The 23228-nt window shown below is 37.5% G+C and overlaps 1 protein-coding gene across 1 annotated transcript in view; it reads left to right on the top strand.

Moving 5' to 3' along the window:
* The window catches only part of TMC1 (transmembrane channel like 1), a 163012-nt gene extending 144872 nt beyond the window's left edge, over positions 1–18140 (top strand). The window contains exons 16-21 of the mRNA XM_005887852.2: positions 1496–1563; positions 7574–7813; positions 12566–12691; positions 16180–16258; positions 16365–16416; positions 18118–18140. Coding sequence (XP_005887914.1) covers positions 1496–1563; positions 7574–7813; positions 12566–12691; positions 16180–16258; positions 16365–16416; positions 18118–18140 — 588 coding nt within the window. The remainder of the gene's footprint in view (positions 1–1495; positions 1564–7573; positions 7814–12565; positions 12692–16179; positions 16259–16364; positions 16417–18117) is intronic.
* Positions 18141–23228: the final 5088 nt, after the last annotated feature.

Here is a 23228-nt window from a genome sequence, read left to right as displayed (position 1 = left end):
TGTAATTTTTGTTCTGCCAAATATATAGGGCTATTTATTATTTCATTATGTATCATCTTATTATTATATTTTGCTATTTAACCATTCTTGTTATGTCAGATTTGCCATTTACTCCCTGAATCTGTCACGAGGCACATCATCCATATCTTTCAGTTAAGTAGGAGAGTACTGCTGCCTTTGGGGAAATGACAAAGTTGATGCCTGGATTCAAGAATTCTTGAGGCAGAGTGTTCAAAATTTGTGAAAGATTTGTTGGGGTTCCAAATCAGAGACCTATTCTGTCTTCTTACAAACATATGTTTGGACTCTTGGGTTTAAGAAGAACTGAGACACTCTCAGGTTATCTCTGTGTGTATGCGTGTGTGTGTGTGTGTGTGTGTGTGTGTGCTGAGGAGGAGTTATTATGAGGATACACATGGTCTGAAGCCACATCTGCCAATGTCAGGATCTGGGGCAGTAATCGGGTCCTGCCACTCTATTACTCTGTCTTCGTGGTCCTCTCACTTTATATTTTTTGCTGTTCTCTTCTCTTGGTATCAATTAGCCGATTTCCTGATTGATTATTCCCTATATCAAATTAAATAGAGCCTGCTTTATTGTGGCTAACTAGCATTACTCCATGGGTAGAGTTTTCCTTCTGAGAAGCCTAATGTGTTGCTAGGAAACCTTTGGCTGAGAAGCCCAGCTCACTTCCAGTTGGTGGTGTCTGCATACAACGAACAACCAGGTGCTGTTGCCCTGAACATGCTGGTATTATCTAGGATATGAACACTGGACATTGATTTGAATAACTTTTTTAACTTTGTTGTATTTTTAGCTCTTTTTTTAATTGTAAAAGAAATTCACATTTTTTGTTGAAAAGTATTTTAAGTATGCAAAACTTAAGAAAATAAGGTATAATCCATTACCTACGTATAACAACTATTAATATACTGATTACTTTTAAGTTTTTTCTTTATGAATAGTTCTGTATTGAGTTGAAAAAATAATGTTAACATTTTTTTTGTTTAACCTTAGGGCATAGTTTTCTCTGGTAAATATCATTCCAACACTGATTGTATTAGCTGCAATATATATCATAGCATAGTTATACATTTAGATGGTTTTATCTCTGCTTCTTAAAATTTGTCAGCATTTAGGATTAATTTGTTAAAACAAATTTCTGGAAGTAAATTTACAGGGTCAAAGAGAATCAGATATTGTCAAATTGTTTTCTATAAACATACGCCGAGTTTTACCTTCGCCAGCAATGTATGAGAGCCTGTCTCACCATATTTCCACATCAAACGATAGCATTTAAAAATGAGTTTTGGGGTGTTAAAAAGGATGCTTTATGTATTGCTAGTTATTTATTATATTGATTATTCTGCTGTTGTTGCTTCTAGAAAGAAGTTGAGAGTCTAATCATACCTATTATATAAAAATATGAAAAACTTGCCTTTCAATTTTTGCCATTTGAGATGCTAATCCATATGTGAATATCTGTCTCCTCTAGCCTTCATACACTGAGTTTGACATCAGCGGCAATGTCCTCGCTCTGATCTTCAATCAAGGAATGATCTGGTAAGCCAACTGTGGACAATTCATCACTTGAAATGAGCCTGCAAGATCATTATTGCACAAAGCACTGTAGCCTGGTGTCAGAGAAGTCCACAGTCAGTGCCTAACTCAGCATGTGTTTTTCAGAGTGAATGGCTGTGTAGAGTTTACTTTTCTGCCCAGATTTGAAGTCTTAATAATTCTATAAGGCATCTTCCTGTTTTGCAGAGCCCTTTTTCATCAAATACTGGGAGTCTAGGTTCTGGCTTCTAGATTATTTGAATGCTTTGTATAGTTTTATATCTTGTGACACTAGGATCTTACAGGGAAATGTTAATGATCCCATGAATGCATGTTAAGAATGAAAGAAATTAATATAAGACCTTTCTGAGAAACTTACTTGTGGTCACTATTGAATATGTTTTAAATGGAATTTATGGCTACTTTAAAAAAATATTACCTTACCAAATTCAATACTTGATAGAGATGAAACACATGTTTTAGGAAGATTTAGTTAGAAATATGATTTTTTTTGGTAACTTGTTTCATGGGGCCATTTGCACATCAAAATTATTTCTTCTGCTGTACAAAGGATTGTCGTATCTTTTATTAAATGAAAGCATTTTCACTGTAAATCCTGACATGTTAAGATGAGTTGATACAGTAGAAAACTTTTTTGACTGTAAAAATTGAATCATAGCAGGAAATTCATCTGGGGGCCCATGTGTCTTGGAAATCTGCCACAATTAACTAACACATATCAACCAACAAGCAGTTATAACTGAGCTTCCTTATCCCATTGACACAGGGCAAATATTGTGCCAGTGATCACAACATTGTCCTAAGTACATATGCTAGTTACTGGAGTCAGTTTTGCATTAGCTTCATATATTACTCAACTCCTATAACCACGGCTAGTCTGAATCGTTAAACCTTTGTGAAAGCAGACCTCTCTGCAAATGTTAAAATGATCTTGCTTAAATAAACTAAAGGCTATAGTCAAGGGTTCCATTATCCTGTGTTGGGGCCCGTCAAATTCCTGGGCCTCACTAGGTCAAGCCCTGTGAAGAGAAGACTATAAAGAGATCCTCTTCTCCATTGTCAGGTATGTTTTAAACTGTGATTTCTGTTCTCTTGCTCCAAGTTTTACACATTATTTATGGCTCATATGTCCAGAGAGTCACTAAGGAGTGAAAGGCATCCTTCTTCAGGCAGAGAGGAAAGTCAAGGTGGCTCAATGTGTGACTGTCTACAGAGACAGCAAAGGGCTCACCTTCTGCTCTTTTATCTCCTGTAGGGGATTCTGCTGTCATGGCAGAAAATGGCTAACACTGCTGTTGGGGTAATGGGAAACCACTGCCTTCTACCAGTTTTAAAATTCCTTGGCTCTTATGCAGAGTGTCATAAATCCCTCAGGCCTGGTGGGCACCATTTGTACAGACATATGCTGCGTGCCTCTCTCCTGTGCTTTCATAGTGAAGACAACAGATTGACCTAGAAATTTGTTGTCATTGTGAGCAAAGCTCTTAAATTGTGTCCTGATTGGTTTCACCTGTAATTTTGCCACTCTTTATTTAGTCCACTATTATTCATACTGAAATTCTTAAATATCCAAAAAAAAAAAAAATGCTCTTCAGTTCTCTGGCAAACCCATCATCAGAATCTTTGCAGTACCATTATACTCTCACTTTATCTATATTCACCCTTCAGATGAATCTTGCTTCTGGTTAGTTTGAAGAGGACTTTAGAAAGTGATTCTGTTTTTTGAGTGTATAAGACATTTACATGCTTCCCAGAGTTCTAGAAGCAAAAAAGTATCATTCACTTTTGGGTCAACCCTTTGTACAAACGGTCTTTTCCTCCTTCCCAGAACATTGGTGAGGGGGTAGGGATGTGGTGTGGGGAGTGTGTAGTCCAAGTTTAGTAGGCTCCCTTGTACTCACACTATTTTATGAGGCATAAGGATCTGATACCCGAATTTGGCCATTTTCTACAGAAACAATTGAAATATTATGGAGATTTTGTGTTCAATGTTACTGGTTTGTGACTGGAGACATTCAATAACTGCTTTAGGAGTTTCTGAGTAGTGTAAGCTATTTACACAGATATAAACAATTGTCAATCATAGGTAAAATCCATTTTGTTATGAATTAGCTAATATGATCAGTATCAGCTCCTTGGAAGAAAAGCTATGAGCAACCTAGACAGCATATTAAAAAGCAGAGACATTACTTTGCCAACAAGGGTCTGTCTAGTCCAAGCTATGGTTTTTCTAGTAGTCATGTATGGATGTGAGAATTGGACTATAAAGAAAGCTGAGTGCCAAAGAATTGATGCCTTTGAACTGTGGTGTTGGAGAAGACTCTTGAGAGTCCTTTGGACTTCAAGGAGATCAAACCAGTCAATCATAAAGGAATTTAGTCCTTCATATTCACTGGAGGTCTGATGCTGAAGCTGAAACTCCAATATTTTGGCCACCTGATGCGAAGAACTGACTCATTAGAAAAGACCCTGATTCTGGGCAAGATTGAAGGCAGGAGAATGGGACGATATAGGATGAAATGGTTGGATGGTATCACTGATTCGACGGACATGAGTTTGAGCAAGCTTCGGGAGTTGGTGATAGACAGGGAAGCCTGGCATGCTGCAGTCCATGGGGTCGCAATGAATCGGACAGAACTGAGCGACTGAAATGAACTGATCAGTAAAACTTATATTACACACATATTTTTAAAACAGACAGCACAGATTTTGTAATCATATTTTTAAATGATGGAAGAAGATCATGTCTCTATCAGAGCAGGATATAGTAGTAGCAGAGAACACACAGTGAGAAAGAAGATGGGTTTGGACATTGTTCCAACACCGTCTCCTGTATCTCCCTGCCAGTCTTGTCACAGTCTGCTATCTTGTTTTCTCACTTGATCAAATGTGAGTAATTTATCTGACACTGTACCATGTCACTAGAATAATAAGGAGAGCTAAATAAAAGAAGCTTTCATTTGCTTTGATCTTCTTGGAAGAAAAGCATTTTATAAGGCTAAGGTATTAGAGTGATCTTCAACTGACAGATGATGGGATCAGGTCTGAGTAAGGGACTTAGTGAGCTGAGCTGATTAGTGAGTAGCAGGCAAAGATGGAATGAGCTTTAAGATTCAGATATCACTGTGCTGGCATCTCTCTTTCTAGATTAATGTTCTTGAGTCATTTGTTTGAAATGCCTGTGTGATATTTATTTTTAAATTCTTAAATTTATTTACTTATATATGCACTTACGTATATGAGTGTACATGTGTGCATACAGATAAATGACACATGCCTATGTATAGATACACATGTATGTGAAATTACGCAAGTTTGCACCCTGAATTATGTGCAAAACTGTATCTTAGGATAGACTAAGTTGTGTACCAATGACATACAATCCCCAAATCTTAGTGACTTAGAAAAGGAAAAGTTTATTTCTTGTTTATTCCATGTGAAATGTGAGTTAGTAAAGGACTCTGCTCCTGTAAGTTACTCTCATTATAGACTCATAGATCGGGACAGAACAGGATCCTTCTGGAGCATCACTGGTCAGAGCAGTAGAGAAAGAAGAGAACAAAAACCCAGAGCATTATTAAAGTTTTCATCCAGTAGTGAGACACTTCATTTTTATCTCTAATTTACTGGCCAAAATAAATCAGGTGGCTAAGCCTGACTTTGAGAAGGCAAGCATAATCATCTGTAAGTATATTGCATTACAAACATTGACATTTGGGAATATAATCTAGTGCTTTGTAATTATGACTCTTCAGCTGGGACTGTCACTCATTCACCTGCTAACATTTCTGGGGTTCCAGGTTGTTGCAAAGTTTACCTTCATTTTTAAAAAACTAATGAACCTTATATGTTAGTGAAGTTAAAGGTTCACTGCAACTTTGAATGGAAAGTACAGAGTTCCCATATACCTCCCACCCCTACCCACGCACAGCCTCTGTTGACATCTTCCACAATGCTGTACCTTTATTATAAGCGATGAACCTACATGGACAAATCATCATCACTCAAAGTCCATACCATTTTTTAAAAAATAGTCCATTTTTCTACAAAGTCCTTGGTCAATTTAGTGTGTTTAAATATTTTTCAGACCTATTATATGGGAACTACCAACAAGACAACACAAACTGTAACAAATTATCACTTTTCAATGAAATGGTTTAATATTGGGTTGCACAAGTTCAATTATAGCAGAAAATAAGTTCTTCATCTAACTCAACCCCTTATGCCTTCAGTTTAGTCATTCAGTCGCGTCCGACTCTTTTGTGACCCCATGAACCGCAGCACGCCAGGCCTCCCTCTCCATCACCAATGGCCAGAATCTACCCAAACCCATATCCATTGAGTCGGTGATGCCATCCAACCATCTCATCCTCTGTCATCCCCTTCTCCTCCTGCCCTTAATCTTTCCCAGCATCAGGGTCTTTTCCAATGAGTCAGCTCTTCACATCAGGTGGCCAAAGTACTGGAGCTTCAGTTTCAACATCAGTCCTTCCAATGAACACCCAGGACTGATCTCCTTTAGGATGGACTGGTTTGATCTCCTTGCAGTCCAAGTGACTCTCAAGAGTCTTCTCCAACACCACAGTTCAAAAGCATCCATTCTTTGGTGCTCAGCTTTCTTTATAGTCCAACTCTCACATCCATACATGACCACTGGAAAAACCATAGCCTTGACTAGACAGACCTTTGACAAAGTAATGTTGACAAAGTAATGTCTCTGCCATATAATATACAAAATCTATATTGGATTAATTAAAACAATTTTTCCACGTAACCAGGAAATAGAATGTGCAAACCCTAACTAGAATTGCTGGATTTTATTATATTTGGGACAGTTTAAAAGATAGGACACTGCTTGTATTTCTGAAAAAAGTGTACATGTATCCACTTTTGGATTTTGGATTAATAAATTGCAATTAATGTGGCTTTATGGTGCTAATGGATTTTCTCATCAATGGAAGCTGAAATTTATTTTGTTGAAATAACCACTGAAGTCAGCAAGAGTGACCTTACCCAAATGGTTCCTGTTTAAAAGTGGCATTTTAAAATACTTTCAAAAAATTGCATGTACAGATCAGTGGACTTCCAGGACAAACTAAAGTAAAAGAATAAACAGATAAACAAAATTAAATAGATGTGTCGAATTTTCATCTCAAAAACACATAAAGCTTACAATTGAATATCAAAGAAACATAGTCCTTATTAGGCACAGATTATTCCCATCAGCTCTAAAATACCATAACCACCACAAATAGAAAAGAACATAAGAAAAACTTGTTTTAACTTTTTCTTTCATTAAGTAAAAATTAACTAGCCATGACAAAATAATTAACACACATTTGCAGTTTATTTGAATATAATATAGCTTTAAGAGTTACTTATAAAAAAAAAAGGTAATTTTTAATTTTTGTTGCTGCTGCTGCTGCTAAGTTGCTTCAGTCGTGTCCAACTCTGTGCGACCCCAGAGATGGCAGCCCACCAGGCTCCCCCGTCCCTGGGATTCTCCAGGCAAGAATACTGGAGTGGGTTGCCATTTCCTTCTCCATTGCGTGAAAGTGAAAAGTGAAAGTGAAGTCTCTCGGTCGCATCCAACTCAGTTTTTTTGAAGCTAAATTTTTCGATATATTAATCAATGATATGAACACTAAGGTAAAGTAAACTGTTTTTAGAAGTAGAAGAGAGAAGTAAAACTAATATAATATATTGTTTGGTCTGTTGTTTAAATTTACCAGTGTTAAGTGGATATAGTGAGTGATCAACATAGTTTCTGTGAAAGACGTATATGCAATACCTGAAATAATCAGGGAATTGGTAGAATGTGTATAAGAGATGGAAATAAATTAAGTTTATTAATGTAAAGGGTTTATGTGACTAAAAGTGGCAACACATTTCTGCCTTTGGCAAATAAACACGATGTAAAATAAACAGATGCTTGGTGACTTCGTTGTGGAGTGAAGCTCCATGGTGAGAGGAGTTCTGTTCTTCTTTCTAGGATGGGCTCCTTCTTCGCTCCCAGCCTCCCAGGCATCAATATCCTTCGGCTCCATACATCCATGTACTTCCAGTGCTGGGCTGTGATGTGCTGCAATGTTCCTGAGGCCAGGGTCTTCAAGGCTTCCAGATCGAATAACTTCTACCTGGGAATGCTCTTGCTCATCCTCTTCCTGTCCACCATGCCCGTCCTGTACATGATCGTGTCCCTCCCACCATCTTTTGATTGTGGCCCCTTCAGGTTCTTACCTTTGCGATTCCTTTTGGGCATAGTTTTCTTTCAGAGGTGGAGATAAAAAATGGTCACTCATTGTATAAGCAATAATTTTCCCCCCCAAAAACATTTTGGTCTATAGGAATGATATCTTTGGGGTATTCAGACTCAGTATAGGGCATGGAAATTCTTAAGCAAGATCCATCTATTTTCATTGGCAGTCATAAAAGGGAAACTAATTTAACTGCTTCAGGCTCTGCCCACATGAAATATGTACAATGAATCTGAGCTATTTGCATGTAAGGAGATAGCAAAGAGAAAAGTTTGATTACACTAGTCTAGATGTGAACATTTTCTTGGTGCTAGGTCATCTCATTCAGACATTGGAAAGCTACCATTACTTCTAACATGAACCACTTAATTGAAAAAAATAAAAATAGGAAGGAAGGGAGGAAGGAAGGAAGGGTCAGAGGGATGGAGGGATGAGGGATGAAGGGGCAAGAGAGAGAGAGGGAGGAAATGAAGGGAGGAAATGCAGGGAGGGAAGGAAAGAGGAAGGTGGGAGGGAGGAGAAAGAAAGAAAGATTACTCCACCAGATACTTAGGAAGTGGGATCCTTATTAGATAATAATGTATATAAAGATAGTCACATCATTTATAATCCAAATTCTACATGCTAGTAAAAAATTTAAGGATGCTCCTCATGTATATGCTCCTCAAATAACAAGGATAAATCACTCAAGTCAGTAATAAAGAGTCAAGAAGGCTCTTTAACTTAGAAATATACTTCTGTACAGTTCTCTATGACAGAGTTCTGTCTGTGACACTTACCTAAGAAAGCAAAGGCTCCAGGTCTGGAGGATTGATTTCATTCTACCACCAGTGCCCCCATGAATCTCAGCATGTTGAGTCACTGATCAGCATGCATCTGAGTTATTTCTACTTTTCAGTGAGGAAATAAGAAGGTGAAAAGTCATGTGAATGACAAACATGATGCAATAATGGGCATACGTAATTTCTCCTTCATGCCGTCAGAACCAAATTGTTAAAGTCAAATTTCCTTGCTCACAGACTTAATTATAAAGGAGATATTTTCATTTTAATAATAGTCTGTTATTACTGCTTTACTGGAAAAGAAAGAAAGAAAACATTAAGCCTATTGATTAAGCCAAAACTGCTGGAGTCCTGTCATATATTCAGAAAGCTGAAGTTGTCAAGTCCTGTTTCCTTGCCCCACCCAGGTGAGCTGAAATAAATAATGCAAACAGTGACATCTGGAGGCTAAATGTGAAACTTCAGTTTTGAAAGCAATTGCTCAGGATAGAAAGCCATCTAAAAACTTTAGTTAATTGGAAATTACCCACACAAGTAAATATCCGGGATAAGTTTTAACTTTTTAATTGGAAGTGGATCCTTCTCAGGATCCACTTCAAGAGAAGTCTTCAAGAGAAACCCTACAAGGCCAACATGGAGCTGGGCAGTGATAAGAAATGTCCATTGACAAAAATATCATTGAGCTGGTTACTGCACAGTTTTAGCTTTTGAAGCCTAATTCTTCTTCCTCTCTTTAAATCACACTGAGTTACTATTATTTTAATTAATAAAAATTATTCTGTATCTAAGAAATAGTATCTGATTTTGACCAACTCTTTCCAAATTGGCAAACTTTGGCAAATTGGCAAACTTTGGCAAATTAACAGTATGTGTGTGTGTGTGTATGTGTATGTGTGTGTGTGTGTGTATGTGTGTGTGTGTGTATATGTGTGTGTGTGTATATATACATATGGTCATATATATATGACTATTTTGAGATCAAGAAGGAAATGTAAATATTTTTAGTGGAGCACTGGGAAAGGGGTATATCTGTACTATTTAGTCTACTTTTCCTGGAGCAAAAGAATGTATACTTGGTTTATTCATTGGATTTTAAAGTTTAAAGCATTTTCCTACCTTGGTAGTGAGGTGAGAAAGCACGTAATAGTAGGAACCTCATGACTTGCCATCCTAAGGGATCCTGAGTTCGAGGTGGTCTGCCCAGCCTGCCTAGAGAGGGGTTTGACCCTACTTGGCACCTGGGTGGGCAGCAAATTGATAAACATGCATTTGAAGTAAATTAATGGGGACACAGTCATGGCCAATCTTTCCCAAGTGCAGGTACATTTTCAGGTAAGATGACTACAATACCTTAGAAGACCAATTCTGCAAAGCAATTTGATGAGATATTCTGCTTGTTCTGGTATCATAACAACTGGTCAGGGAGGGTGAATTTTCCAGAAAATTATTCCAATAGGCCATGAAGTGAATTTACCTTAACAGTTTGACAATTAAAAAATGATTTCTTTGGTGTCCAGATGAAGAAAATTTTTCTAATTGCTCGACCACATTTCCTGATACTTGATGCTTCTCCCCACAGTGCCCTCACTAATAATTCTGAACAATTTCTAGTTCTCTAGTTTCTCACACCTAGGGAAGGAAATGGCAATCAACTTCAGTATCCTTGCCAGGAAAATCCCATGGACAGAGGAGCCTGGGGGGCTACGGTCCATGGGTTCGCAAAGAGTCAAGCATGACTGAAGCAACTGAACGCGCACACACACAGGTTCTCACACACCTCCTTGCTACGTTATGGTAATGATAACTTTATGTATTTTCATCTAGCTGCAAAGAAAACATGTGTTTATCTTAGAAAACCTGAAAATTATAGAAATATTTTCAAATGAAAATACACATAGCCATAACCCCAAAGACCCAAAATAACAACTCTCAGCATTTTGGCATTTTGTGTTATGGTATTCTTTTTTATGCAGACTTCAAACTGAGATCATATAATATGTATAGGTTTATATTATATATCATGACACTGTTATTACATTACTCATTTGATGTATCAGTTTTTCTTAATAGTGTAGCTGACTTCTACAGCTTGAAAGTGAAAGTTGCTCAGTCATGTCCAACTCTTTGTGACCCCATGGACTGTACAGTCCATGGAATTCTCTAGGCCAGAATACTGGAGTGGGTAGCCTTTCCCTTCTCCAGGGGATCTTCCCAACCCAGGAATCGAATCCCAGTCTCCTGAGACCAGCTGAACCACAAAGGAAGCCCTACAGCTTGGGGACAGAATATTTTCATTTCAAAAGTCCAAACACAGTAGAGTGTGGGCCTGTAATTTGAATTAATGAATGAAGAATGTTTATTGTGCACCTAGCACTAGAGGAGATGTAGGGGTATGTTGGGCATCAATTATGGTCAGGTGGGCCTTTCCATCTGGCTGAAAAGACAGACACAGACTATTTTAATCTGGGGTGGATGGAGCTGTGCCCAAGAGAGCTATAAATTTAAGTTCAGTAGCATTTCACTTAGCTGTATACTCACAACAGATTGGAAGAGACTTCTGGGAGTATGATAAAGTGGCATATTTTGGTTAACCTGTCAGAAAAAGGGACTACAGGGATCTGTAGATGCTTCTAAAGTTTGTGTATAATAAAAGATCTGGACTCCTGCTAAGAGACCTAACCTGGAAAAGGCACCGAAGAATCCTCAAAGATGCTAATAGCTTCACATTTCTTATACACTAGATGCAGAGAAGACTTTTGGGGTAAGAATGATTTTGTAAAATTCCAGTTTCCCCAGTCTGATATTCATTAGCCACAGCCTGAGAGGCTGGAGAAGGGTTGGGGGTGAGTTCTATCTTCTCTTGTCCTCCCTGCCTGTCTCCTCACTTTGGCTATATTCCATATGTCATGGTAAAGCATGGTCAGCTAGAATGGATGAGGAAGGATAAATTTTGGTGGGATAGGTTGATATCATCTTAAATTGTCAATAAGCTTCATTCCCTCTTATGTATCATAGGTTTTGCTAATTAGTGTGTAGATCTATAATTTGTGAAGCAAAATTTATATCTCTGTAGTCTAGTGACTCCTAACAAGATAGTTGAAGTCACTTTCAGTCTACTAAAAGATACAATTAGTTAGATCAGGAGAGAAAAAATCTGATCTGGAACTTGTGGGTCATGTTTATTTAAAGGTTAAGAATGTATAAAGATCAAAAGACAAAAGTAAAGTGAAAATATTCTACTCAGTGTTATATCAACCTTTATTCTTATGATACATACAATTTGCTGGTAAAAAATTCAATATCTTTTCTGAAAATGACACATTTTATAGCAAAATCTATATGCATATTCAGAAAAAAATAATTTTGCATGATGGATATTACTTTATATATTCATATTTTATATATTTATTCACAAAGTAACCCAAACCTTAGAAATATAACTTTAAAAAGTCTTCTCCTGAGGGAAAGGGATAAATTGGGAGATTGAGATTGACATATACACACTGCTATCTATAAAATAGATAACTAATAAAGACCTACTGTATAGCACAGGGAAATCTGCTCAATGACCTCCAGGGGAAAAGAATCTAAAAAGGAGTGGATGTATGTATATGTGTAAATGATTTACTTTGAGGTACACCTGAAACTAACACAACATTGTAAATCAACTATGTTCCAATAAAAATTTAAAACAAAAACAAAAAAAACCTCCTGATTCTATGATTAATTTCCTAACTGCTTGGTCTCTGTGTTTGCATTGGTATAACATTTCTCATATCTTATCCATATGTTGACAGTATGAGTTTGAAGTATCAGAAGCTGTAGCTAAACAGCAGATTTCTAACCTGAAAGAGTACTTAGGCAGTGTTTGAGAAGGATTTCTCGTTTTCTTGATGTAACCATGGTTTTTACATCTGTTTAAAATAAACGTCTCTCTTTTTTCAGTGGCAAAAATAGGATGTTTGAAGTCATTGGAGAAACGCTGGAGCATGATTTCCCAAGCTGGATGGCAAAGATCTTGAGACAGCTTTCTAATCCTGGACTGGTTATTGCTGTTGTTCTGGTCATGGCGTATGTGCTTTCCCTCCTCATAGAAAGAGCCTTTGTGATGTTCTTCCTGCTCCTTTTAAATTTCAGTGTTTTCAACTCTCTCTTTCTCCCCAGGGGTTGTGCTGTAACCTAACCAAATTCAGCACTGATTACACGGTGGTGAGAAGCTAAAATTCATGAGCCATATTCTCATCCTATTGCATGTAATTCATAGCCATCTGCATCTATATTTGCCAGCCTAGGATTATAAGATTTGTTCCCAAGTAACCAAAATAATTATCAGTAAACAGCTAAAGCAAGGGAAACATAAATGCTAAATCTAATCAGCACATCAGGCTTCCCTCCCGCCCCTGCCCCCCACCTTTTTTTCCATAAAGCAGATGGCTGTAAACACATAGAAATGATGAGCCTCTAAGTTAATATTCCCCTTGAGGGCCCTATGGGCTGTGTTTCAGGGCTGAAGGCTTAAAGGGTCTTAAAAATTACCCTGTCCTTGTTCCTAGAAGGCCATCAATAACTGTGTCTGCCCATAATAGAATCAGAGGACCAGAAGGCTCTTGGAAAGGTCATTTAGTCTTTCCTTTCAAAGTCAGAGGTGATGCCCAAAGGGCAACTTGAGAGGGGGCTTTTGTTCCCATATGACTTTCTTTGGTTTCTGACTCTTGGCCACCACAGATAAACTTACATTCTAAGCAAAGAAAATATGCTTCCTGTGGAAGAGCTACAAAAAGTGCCCCAGCCCTTCCTTTCAAACCCCAAGTCCCTCATAAATGAAAAGTCTGGAACTGCTACTGCTCTCAGTCAGTGAAACCACTCTTGTGGACTCTCTTGACACTCTGATTTGTTTAAATAAAGGTAAAACTAGGGGAGAACTCCCAGTAGTTTAAGTAAATGAACTGGGTCTGGGCCAAGTTGCTGTGATCGTCTCTGCAATGGTTGTGGTCACAAGCCACATCTGTGATGGCAGGTGTCATCTTCAAGTTTATAAATTGAGAAATGGACTTAGAGGCAGGAACTGGTTTTTCCCTAGGTGAGAATACAGCAAAATGATAGGAAGCCTTTGACAGTAAATCCAGCACTCACCTGTTACACCACGGTGCTGTTTTTGAGGGAGAGCTAATAGCTTGTAGGGATAATTAAACAGTAAAACAGATTATTTTATATTACAGAACCTTGATCATGGGGTGGTGTTAGAAATCTGATAGTGAATCTCTGGTGCAGATGTGTTAGAACATAACCTGCTTGGAGGCAGCATGTTTCCCCAGATAGCCCTGGAAGTGATTTTCCTTCTCCGAGTTTTTATGATGCAGCAGCTACGGAGACCATATTAAGTATCATGTGGCTTTAGTGGTATAAAGGAAGTCTTGTTTTAAAACACACACACAAAACTTAATGTCAGATTTTATGACTATATTCTTAACTTAGTGAGAGACAGATTTATTTCTAAACAAAGGAGCAACATTGTTCTAATGCCGCTAATTAAAGATTTAATAAGCTGCCTTGGGGGTATAGGAGAGGAATGAACACTGCCCTTGTTCCAGGCACTATTCATTTATTAACCCATTTAATTTCCACAATAACCTTAAGAAGTTGGCCACATTAATCATATTATTGAAAGCACATGGAAGATGTGCCCCAAATCAAATGGCTAATAAGTATATTCAAGCCCATGTCTTCTTATTCCCCACCTCCCCACCCTCTACTTATTTAGCACCGAACACTTGGTTCAGGCTGAATGATTATGCTCATAAGAGTTGGAAGCCACTTGTCTGAGATGTTCTACACCCATGGTCAGCACAGTTTTCCTTAAAGGCCCAAGATATTAATAGTAGATACTTAAGGCTTTGTGATCCAAGAGGCAAAGTTGAGGATATGATTTAAATACTTCTAGAACTATTTTAAAAATATAAAAACCAATCTTAGTTCATGGGTCATACATAATAGGCTGGGAGTCAGATTTGCCCTGGAGGCCATAGTTTGACAACCCCTGATATAGGCTGGAGAAGGAACTAGCAACCCACTCCATTGTTCTTGCCTGGAGAATCCTAGAGATGGGGGAGCCTGGTGGGCTACGGTCTATGGGGTCGCACAGAGTCGGACACTACTGAAGCGACTTAGCAGCACCAGCAGCAGCAGATGGAACCTGGCAGGATGTAAGATCAAATAGATGTCCCACAAGGTTGATTTTAGTTATGACATTCTGATTTTAAACCTGAATTTCAGTTTATTGTTGATTTGATATTTCAGATACTGAGATCTCATCTTCAACACTTAATGGTGTCCATATAATTGGTTTGGCTTTTTATTACCTTTAATTAGAGAATGTTTACAAGCATTTTGAATTTCCCCAGTGAATCACATTCAATCAGCTTGGATGGTTTTGGGGTAACTGAGTTTAAGCTAATTCTGCAGGCAGTTTCATTCCTTTGGAGACTAAAAAAAGATCTATGAGTATTCCTCACTGAAGGTGTATCTCAAGACAGAAAAAGTAATGAATGAATAGAGAATTATAGTCTGCAAATGATTTGTGAGGTCTTTGAGTTATTCCTCCAAATCCAGACACTTTTCTAAGAAAATTCTTGTAATACACACACACATATATCAAGCACCTACTTCATGCCAGATATTACACCAGATGTTTTCAGGTATATAATGTCATTCAAATTCCCAACACTTGTGTAAGAAATAAACCCAGCAGAAACGATATTAATAATTGTGATGCTAGCAGCAGATGGCTCATAAAGGTTATGATCTGACATGTTGGAGTAGAGGCAATGTGTCCAGTATCCAGTTATTTGCAATAAAGGGCAATGCCAGTTACCTTTTTTTTTTAACTGCATTTTCCCCTTTGTTTATTTTGCTTTAAGTGAAGATGAATGTGTTTATTTTTGCAAAAATGTTTGGCTGGAATTTGCTCTTTTGAGAAAATGTAAATGTCACTTATATGCCAAGACTATTCTTTTCTGAGACATTTTCTTTTGAAGGAGAGAGAAAGGCAAACAACACATCCTATGGATAAAAAGGCCATGTTAATTAACTATGACTGAGGATTATAGTCTTAGTTGTAAAAGCCCAAGGAGGGAATTTAAAGTGGAGAGTCAGTCTCCTTTTTATTCTACACATTCCCTAAGCTTCAAGAGATTTCCTCTTCCCTTGGATGCCATTGGTATCGATTTAAAATGCTATTTTCAATTATAACATAAAATGATATTGCTACATTTCCAAGGAACAGCTAAAATTAGGCAGTAAGGTATATCAGACAGAATGCCCTGGGCTGTGAAGGAGGAGCCTTAGGTGCCACTTCCCAGATCCACCGTAGTCACTGTGTAGTTCTGAACATGCTTCTTCACCTCTCTGTACTTCAGTCTTTTATCTACATAACAGAAGTTCAGAGTAGAAAATATCCTAAAGTCGCTCCAGGGCCAATATTCTATGATTTAATTAATGTAAATTTAAGCAGAATCTTGAGGACCTGAAAAATACCATACATTTTATTTTTTTGAATTTAGTTTGACCATCTATTATCTCAATGCTACTGCAAAGGGCCAGAAGGCAGCAAATTTGGATCTAAAAAAGAAGATGAAACAGGTAGGATACAATATATTTCAGAGAAATATTTGTCTTCATTCATGTAAAGTTGTAGAAAACACCAGGAAACCTCATGTTCTTCTTTTTTACTATTTTTTATTGCTAGCAAGCTTTGGAGAACAAAATGCGAAACAAGAAAATGGCAGCTGCACGAGCAGGTTTGAGCTCTGTCGTGTTTGCGTTCTTTTTCCCTATGAACAGTATGCTCTTCCTTTTTTTTCCCCCTCTCAAAATGGGGCATTTGGTGCAGAGAGGCATTACTGCCATAGCGAGTCATCTTATACTCGTTACAGTCCACCTTTTCAGCCCTTTCAGGCTTCATATCCTGAGAGTTCAGTTATTTTCCAGTGGGAGAAAGAAAAGACAAAGAAAAATTCAGGAACATAAAAGTAGCATTAGTGATAGGAAAAGGCTTTTACTAATTGATGGAAGATTAAGAAAACATCCATATAGTTATGCAAATAGCAGAGACAGATATACAATCTCTCCTGCCCATTTTGACCATTTTTATACATAGATGGACACATTGGGAAGATACTAAGAGAATCCTCTTATTGATTTCCCAGAGCGTTCTCGAATTCATTAACCTCTTTAATTTTTAACTTCCTGTGTAGCTCAGTTGGTAAAGACTCTGCCTGCAATGCTGGAGACCTGGGTTTGATTCCTGGGTCAGGGAGATACTCTGGAGCAAGAAATGGCAACCCATTCTTGTCTGGAGAATCCCATGGACAGAGGACCCTGGTAGGCTACAGTCCATGGGGTCACAAAGAGTCAGACATGACTTAGTGCTATCTTTCTTAATTTTTAAACTATTTGCCAAAATTACTGATATGTTTTGCCTTATACATGGAAAAGTGATGAATTTTTTGAAAATCTTTTCTAACTCTTCCCTCATTTCTAATTCTAAAACTCTTTATATTAGTAGGACTCCTCATTCCCCCATAATTAATAATGTTAATAATAAAAAACCTTAATCCAAATTAGCTTAAGTAGAAAAGAAAAGTATTAGCTCACACAAATGAACAGGAGTGTGGTATGTAATACTTCCAGTCACATTTTACCCCAAGTTTAGAAGCAATCAGGACTGAGCCCCATTTCTCTGTGGGTCTTTCAATACTACATTCCTATTATGTTGGCCAACCTTTATGGCGGCATAAATGGATGTAGCAACTTCCAATGCCATATCCTTGGATTATATTTGTCTTATGTTTTGTGTGCTTTTTTTTTTTTTTTTGCATTCTGCTACTTGTTTCTTAACTGCATTAATTTTTTTTTTAGCCCTGTTGAGATATAATTGACAAAATGTTCTGACTTCTAAGATCTGAATTCTAGCTAAGGCATATTGTTTTTTTTTATCCTTTTAAATAGTGATATGATGTTATTGCATGCTGTTTTTCTGATATTTTTCCATAATTTGTTTAAAAATGTGTATAACCTTTGTGAAGACAGAGACTATATAATTTATAGTTGTTTCCTCAGGACTTAATATAGGACTTTATATATCAGTCACTCTATAAATACCTACTAAATATCTACTGGACAATGAGGAATTCTTTTACTGGGAAAAATTTGAAAGGAATATATTTCTATATTAATTACATAAGCAGTAATGAATGAATAAATGTTACCAAAAGAGAACTTTTATTCTCTTGTCTTTAGAATTTGTGCAGATTTTGTAAAATAAGAAATATAGAGATATTTGGCAAAAAATATTATGGCAACATGGAGCACATTTGGAAGATACAGATTTTTAAGCCATCTCATTCAGAACCATTATGCACACTGAAACGAGTTTTTCCTTATCTCTTCTTCTTTCTCTGTTTCTTCCTCTCTCTTATTTATTTATTTCATTTGAATAGCTGCAGCTGCTGGTGGCCAGTAATTTTCATGGATATTCTGGAGGCCCAGAAGTATTCCTCATCACGCATTTCTAAGTCAGTGACTTTCGTGAAGGCCCAGAGGACAAAGCATGAAGAGTTGATTCTACCCTGTTCTAAACCTGATGGATTATCAAGGTCTCGATGATCAATCAAGGCATCACTTGCCCTAACTAAAAATCAAGGATCTCTACCTTATTCCAAATTAAGGATTTGTTCCCCCACCACCACTTTCTCCCCTGAACCACTCCCCTGACATTTTCTTTAATGAATTGAGTTTAAAAGTGTGGTGATCCTGCAGTATGGATCACTAGCTTACTTGCTAGGTTAATTTAAACACCTTTTGCTCATATGGACTTTCATTTTATACATTTCTTCTGCCTTAGTTTTCTTAGTCTGGAAATGGGGGTATTTCACCCTTTTTTTTTCTTCTGAATTCAGAAATATCTTGATAAAGTATTCATTGTAATCATTCATTAACTCACTTTTTTGAAATTATCTTGTTTTCCTTTTTCATTCTGTCTCCCCATCCAAGGTTCATCCACAAATGCATACCCAAAACCTTTTTGTTTATGCTGGATTCAGTATGAGAAGGAATGGGTTTTTTAGAAGAAAAATCCCAAGTGAATTAGGGGCCTTATCAACACTGGGTTGAAGGTCTTGACACCGTGAGGAAGTATACGAGTCTTACTTTACTTTAAATACTGGAGAAGGAAATGGCAACCCACTCCAGTGTTCTTGCCTGGAGAATCCCAGGGACAGTAGAGCCTGGTGGGCTGCCGTCTATGGGGTCGCACAGAGTTGGACACGACTGAAGTGACTTAGCAGTAGCAGCAGCTTACTTTAAATATAACTTTGTGAGTTAAAAGAAAAATGAGTGAGTACTATTCCATCACAGTCTGATCACGACCTCCAATAATCATATCTCCTGAGTTTGGAGCCTAAAATTCTATACCTTTTCTTTGCTTTTTTGTTAAGGTTAGGAAAATACATACTATTATAGGGGGGTGATTTATACCTATGTTTAAACATTATTATCTTGTTAAAATTGAAATTGACTTTGACTAGTAACAATCAATGCACTCAGCCAACTTTGTTTCATGACTTCAGTTATATCTCTTAACTCAGTGTCTCTACCACCACCCCTACCCCATCCCCAGCTAAGCCAATTTGCCTGCCATTCCCTACAATTGATTTACTAATTTTGTATTACTCTCTCTTTGAGTTTTTCTTTCTGGCCATAGAGTGAGCACTCTGTTCTTCTGCCAATCCATGTGCTCATCACTTCCATCAAACCAAATTCAAGATTACTTCCTCTGGTCAAATTTGCCTAACTAGCCTCCATTACCAATCATATAACTCTCTTTATAGGCTCCCTTTGGACTCGCCTGTCTTTAACTTAGAGTTTGTTATTCTACTGATTTTTCTGTAATTTGTAATTAAAAAAAAATTATATGCATGAATCATCTTTCCTATCCAGATTGTACACTCCCTATGAGCAGGGATCATATCTTCTAATTTTTGTATGCCTGTTATAGTGCTGTGCACAGGTAGGCACTGAATAAATGCTTGTTAATTAAATTGAATCAATTTAACTTACAGCAATAACACTGTGAAAAGAACCTTCTGTTATCTGTATGAGAAACTTTACTATGCTGTACAAAATGGAATTCTGTTGATGGGCTGAATTTATTATCTCAGATTATAATGCAGATGAGTAAATAAAGCTAGTGCTTATTTCTACTTGGATTACTTTTGTACTGTGTAGTAATAAGATTAGATAATTGATTTACACATGTTGCCAAGTTTACAATATGGATGAAACTCCCTTGTCTTGATCTGCTTCACAAGGAAGATGATATGAGATGACAAATTGTCCCCAAAGGGCTTCACCTTCTAATTTTGTTAGTCACTCAGTCATGTCCAACTGTAGCCTACAAGGCTTCTCGGTCCATAGGATTTTTCAGGCAGTACTGGAGTGGGTTGCCACTTCCTTCTCCGGGGGATCTTCCCAACCCAAGAATCGAACCCAGGTATCCCACATTGTAGGCAGATGCTTTACCGTCTGAGCAACAAGGGAAACCCTTCTCAAGGCAATGTATTTTCCAAACAAGTGTTCGTGGTGTAAGAAGCATTAGGACACCACATGCTAACTTTCAATCTTTCTATAAATTAAAAACTAAGTTAGGTTTTTATAGCACCTAAGTATCTGCTGCTGCTGCTGCTAAGTCGCTTCAGTCGTGTCCGACTCTGTGCAACCCCATAGACGGCAGCCCACCAGGCTCCCCCGTCCCTGGGATTCTCCAGGCAAGAACACTGGAGTGGGTTGCCATTGCCTTCTCCAATGCATGAAAGTGAAAAGTGAAAGTGAAGTCGCTCAGTCGTGTCCGACTCTTTGCGACCCCATCGACTGCAGCCTACCAGGCTCCTCTATCCATGGGATTTTCTAGGCGAGTACTGGAGTGGGTTGCCATCGCCTTCTCCGACCTAAGTATCTACCTGATTTAAATTAAACATTTTTTAGAAATTTTAGTTCTTTCAGTTTCCAGAGAGCTACTGAAAATATTCAATATTCCCGTCCTATGACATGGACAAGCATCTAAAAGAGGGAACGCCACTTCCGAACCTGTTTTCACAACCAGTAAGAGAAGGAAACAGCATTATAGGACCGTGACAGGAGTTCTTAAGCTCCTATATAAAATTTGTTTTTCTCAAAGTTCTCTTGTCATGGATTGCCTTGGATGCTACAGCTGCCTTTATCAGAATGGGTCCTGGTGACTTAGTAATTATGAATAATGGAACAATGTGTCTGTGAAACTCTGGACCTGAAATACTTGACCTCTTCTGGGAACTTAAATATTATATAACACATATAACACACATCTTCCTATACACCCAGAAGTTTTCATACAAATCCTTGGTCATTTAAAAACCTACAGTAGTGGTACATTTTCATTAAAACAAATTTAGAGAATTTTAATAAAATGTAAAAAGCAAAAGAATCCTTAATTCCAGCAGCTGGAATAACTTCTGTTAACATTTGGTGTATTTTTTTCTCAGATTCATGCACACACACAGACTTGATAAAATATTTTGAGTCACAAGATGTATTTAGTTTTTATCCTATTTTCTTATTTAACATTTTCCCATGTCACAAAAATTACTTCAGGACATTTTTTTAATTTCTGGATCACTCATTGTGCATCTATGTAAACTAATAGAAACTCCCTAAATCCAAATGAAGTTATAGAATATTCCACAACATAGCAGATTAGTAGTCGATCATGTCAAGTGGATCATGACATTCAAATATATCCAGCTTAAATTCAGAAGGTGATTTAAGTTCTGAAATCCCCAACTGACCCTCTGAAGATTTCCCCAAGAATTTTAAGGGGAAAATAGCATCTTGAGAGTGGATTAGAAATACCCATGCTCCTTGTAAGATTCTAAAATGGTAACTCTCCATAAATTGCCTGAAAATAACTGATTAGGTTCATTGATTACTTTCTCAACATCAAAGCCACTATTAAGAGCAGTCTCTTATCTGTAGATAAAAGTGGATTTAAAAGGTCTAGACAGTATAAGACCCCTTATTACAGTCCATCTTATGGGTTAGCTTTCATTTGTAAACAAAAATGTTCCACACCAGCCAACACATTACACTAAGGGAATGATGAGGATGAACTGTAAAGAGTAATTAAGAGATCATTTAATGCTTCAGAGAGGAAAGCACAGCCACCAATTTGCTAATTATTGGTAACCATTTCGGATGCCTTTTTTCTGCTAGGCTGTACTTCTGAACTCTGGGAAAAAATTGAGAACACTGTTAAAATGAGAATTTGTGAAGGTCATATTATTTTTATGAATGGAAAAATGAAATTTTAATGGTGATCCCCAATATCTAATTTTAAGTTAAAAAAAAATATTACTCTTAAAACTCTAAACTTTCAAGTATACTGAAGTCATGCTTTTTGACTCCTGAAAGTCATTTAGAAGATGCTTCTTTCTGGAAAAAAAAAAAATTCTGCTTTGTTGGGTCTCTAAATACCCACTTACTTGTTTTGTCAAGCAACCCAGGCATGGAATTAGCAATCTGTAATGCGGGTGGCACAGTGGTAAAGAATCCACCTGCCAAGGCAGGAGACACAAGAGACATGGGTTTGATCCCTGGGTTGGGAAGATCCCTTGGAGAAGGAAATGAACCCACTACAGTATTCTTGCCTGTAAACTTCTATGGACAGAGGAGCCTGGCGGTCCACAGTCTATGGAATCACAAAAGTGTTGGATGCAACTGAGCACATACACATGTACATAATGCAGATGTGATTATAAATTAGAGAGCATATGTCTATATGCCTATAGACATGACAAGTATTTCAGGAATTATATACATGGGCTAAATACATAAGGACTGTGAGTCAACAGGAGCAGAGAGTATTTTAAAATTTTAAAATCCTAAAGTGCTTTTTTTTTTTTCCTTTTGGGATCAAATATTTCCCACATGACTTGATAATGGAAATAAATGGAGGAAGTGGATTTATAAATTTTTAGAAATGACTCTATGTGTTAAGGCAGGTCAAACTGAATGACATTAATTAAGAGACATTTTATGCATGATGACATTTTATGACATTTTATATTATTATGAGTGATGAGAGGATAACCCTGAAAAAGATGGTAGATTAGCAGGCCTGAAGGGTAAGGTGCTTAGGGGATTGACTTCAGAATTAATGAATACATTTGTAGTGGAATATGATGGAATAACCCAACAGCAGATGAAAATTAACCCGGTGCAAAAGGGGTCAAGAGCTGGAATTACAGCTGATCTCAATGGAACATGGAATGAATTGATTCCATGGGAAATGTTTTTCCACAGGGAAACAGTAGATAAGGGCCAGTGGAAACACTCAGCCTTTGGGTCTGTGTCACAGAAAAGGTTCCATGTTTTTCAAGTCCACAGACAACTAAATAATTGTGGGTGCTGGGTGGTGGAGGGAAAGAGTACAGGCCTGGGATTCCGGGCCAAGGCTTAAGTTTTGTTTTAAAGAGTGTCACTCAGTGGCCATGTAATTTTTTTGTAGTCATTATTGGTT

Source organism: Bos mutus, chromosome 8 (genome assembly GCF_027580195.1).
Source record: "Bos mutus isolate GX-2022 chromosome 8, NWIPB_WYAK_1.1, whole genome shotgun sequence".
NCBI lineage: Eukaryota > Metazoa > Chordata > Mammalia > Artiodactyla > Bovidae > Bos > Bos mutus.
Note: the sequence above shows the minus strand (reverse complement) of the source record. Positions and strands in the feature narration are given on the sequence as shown.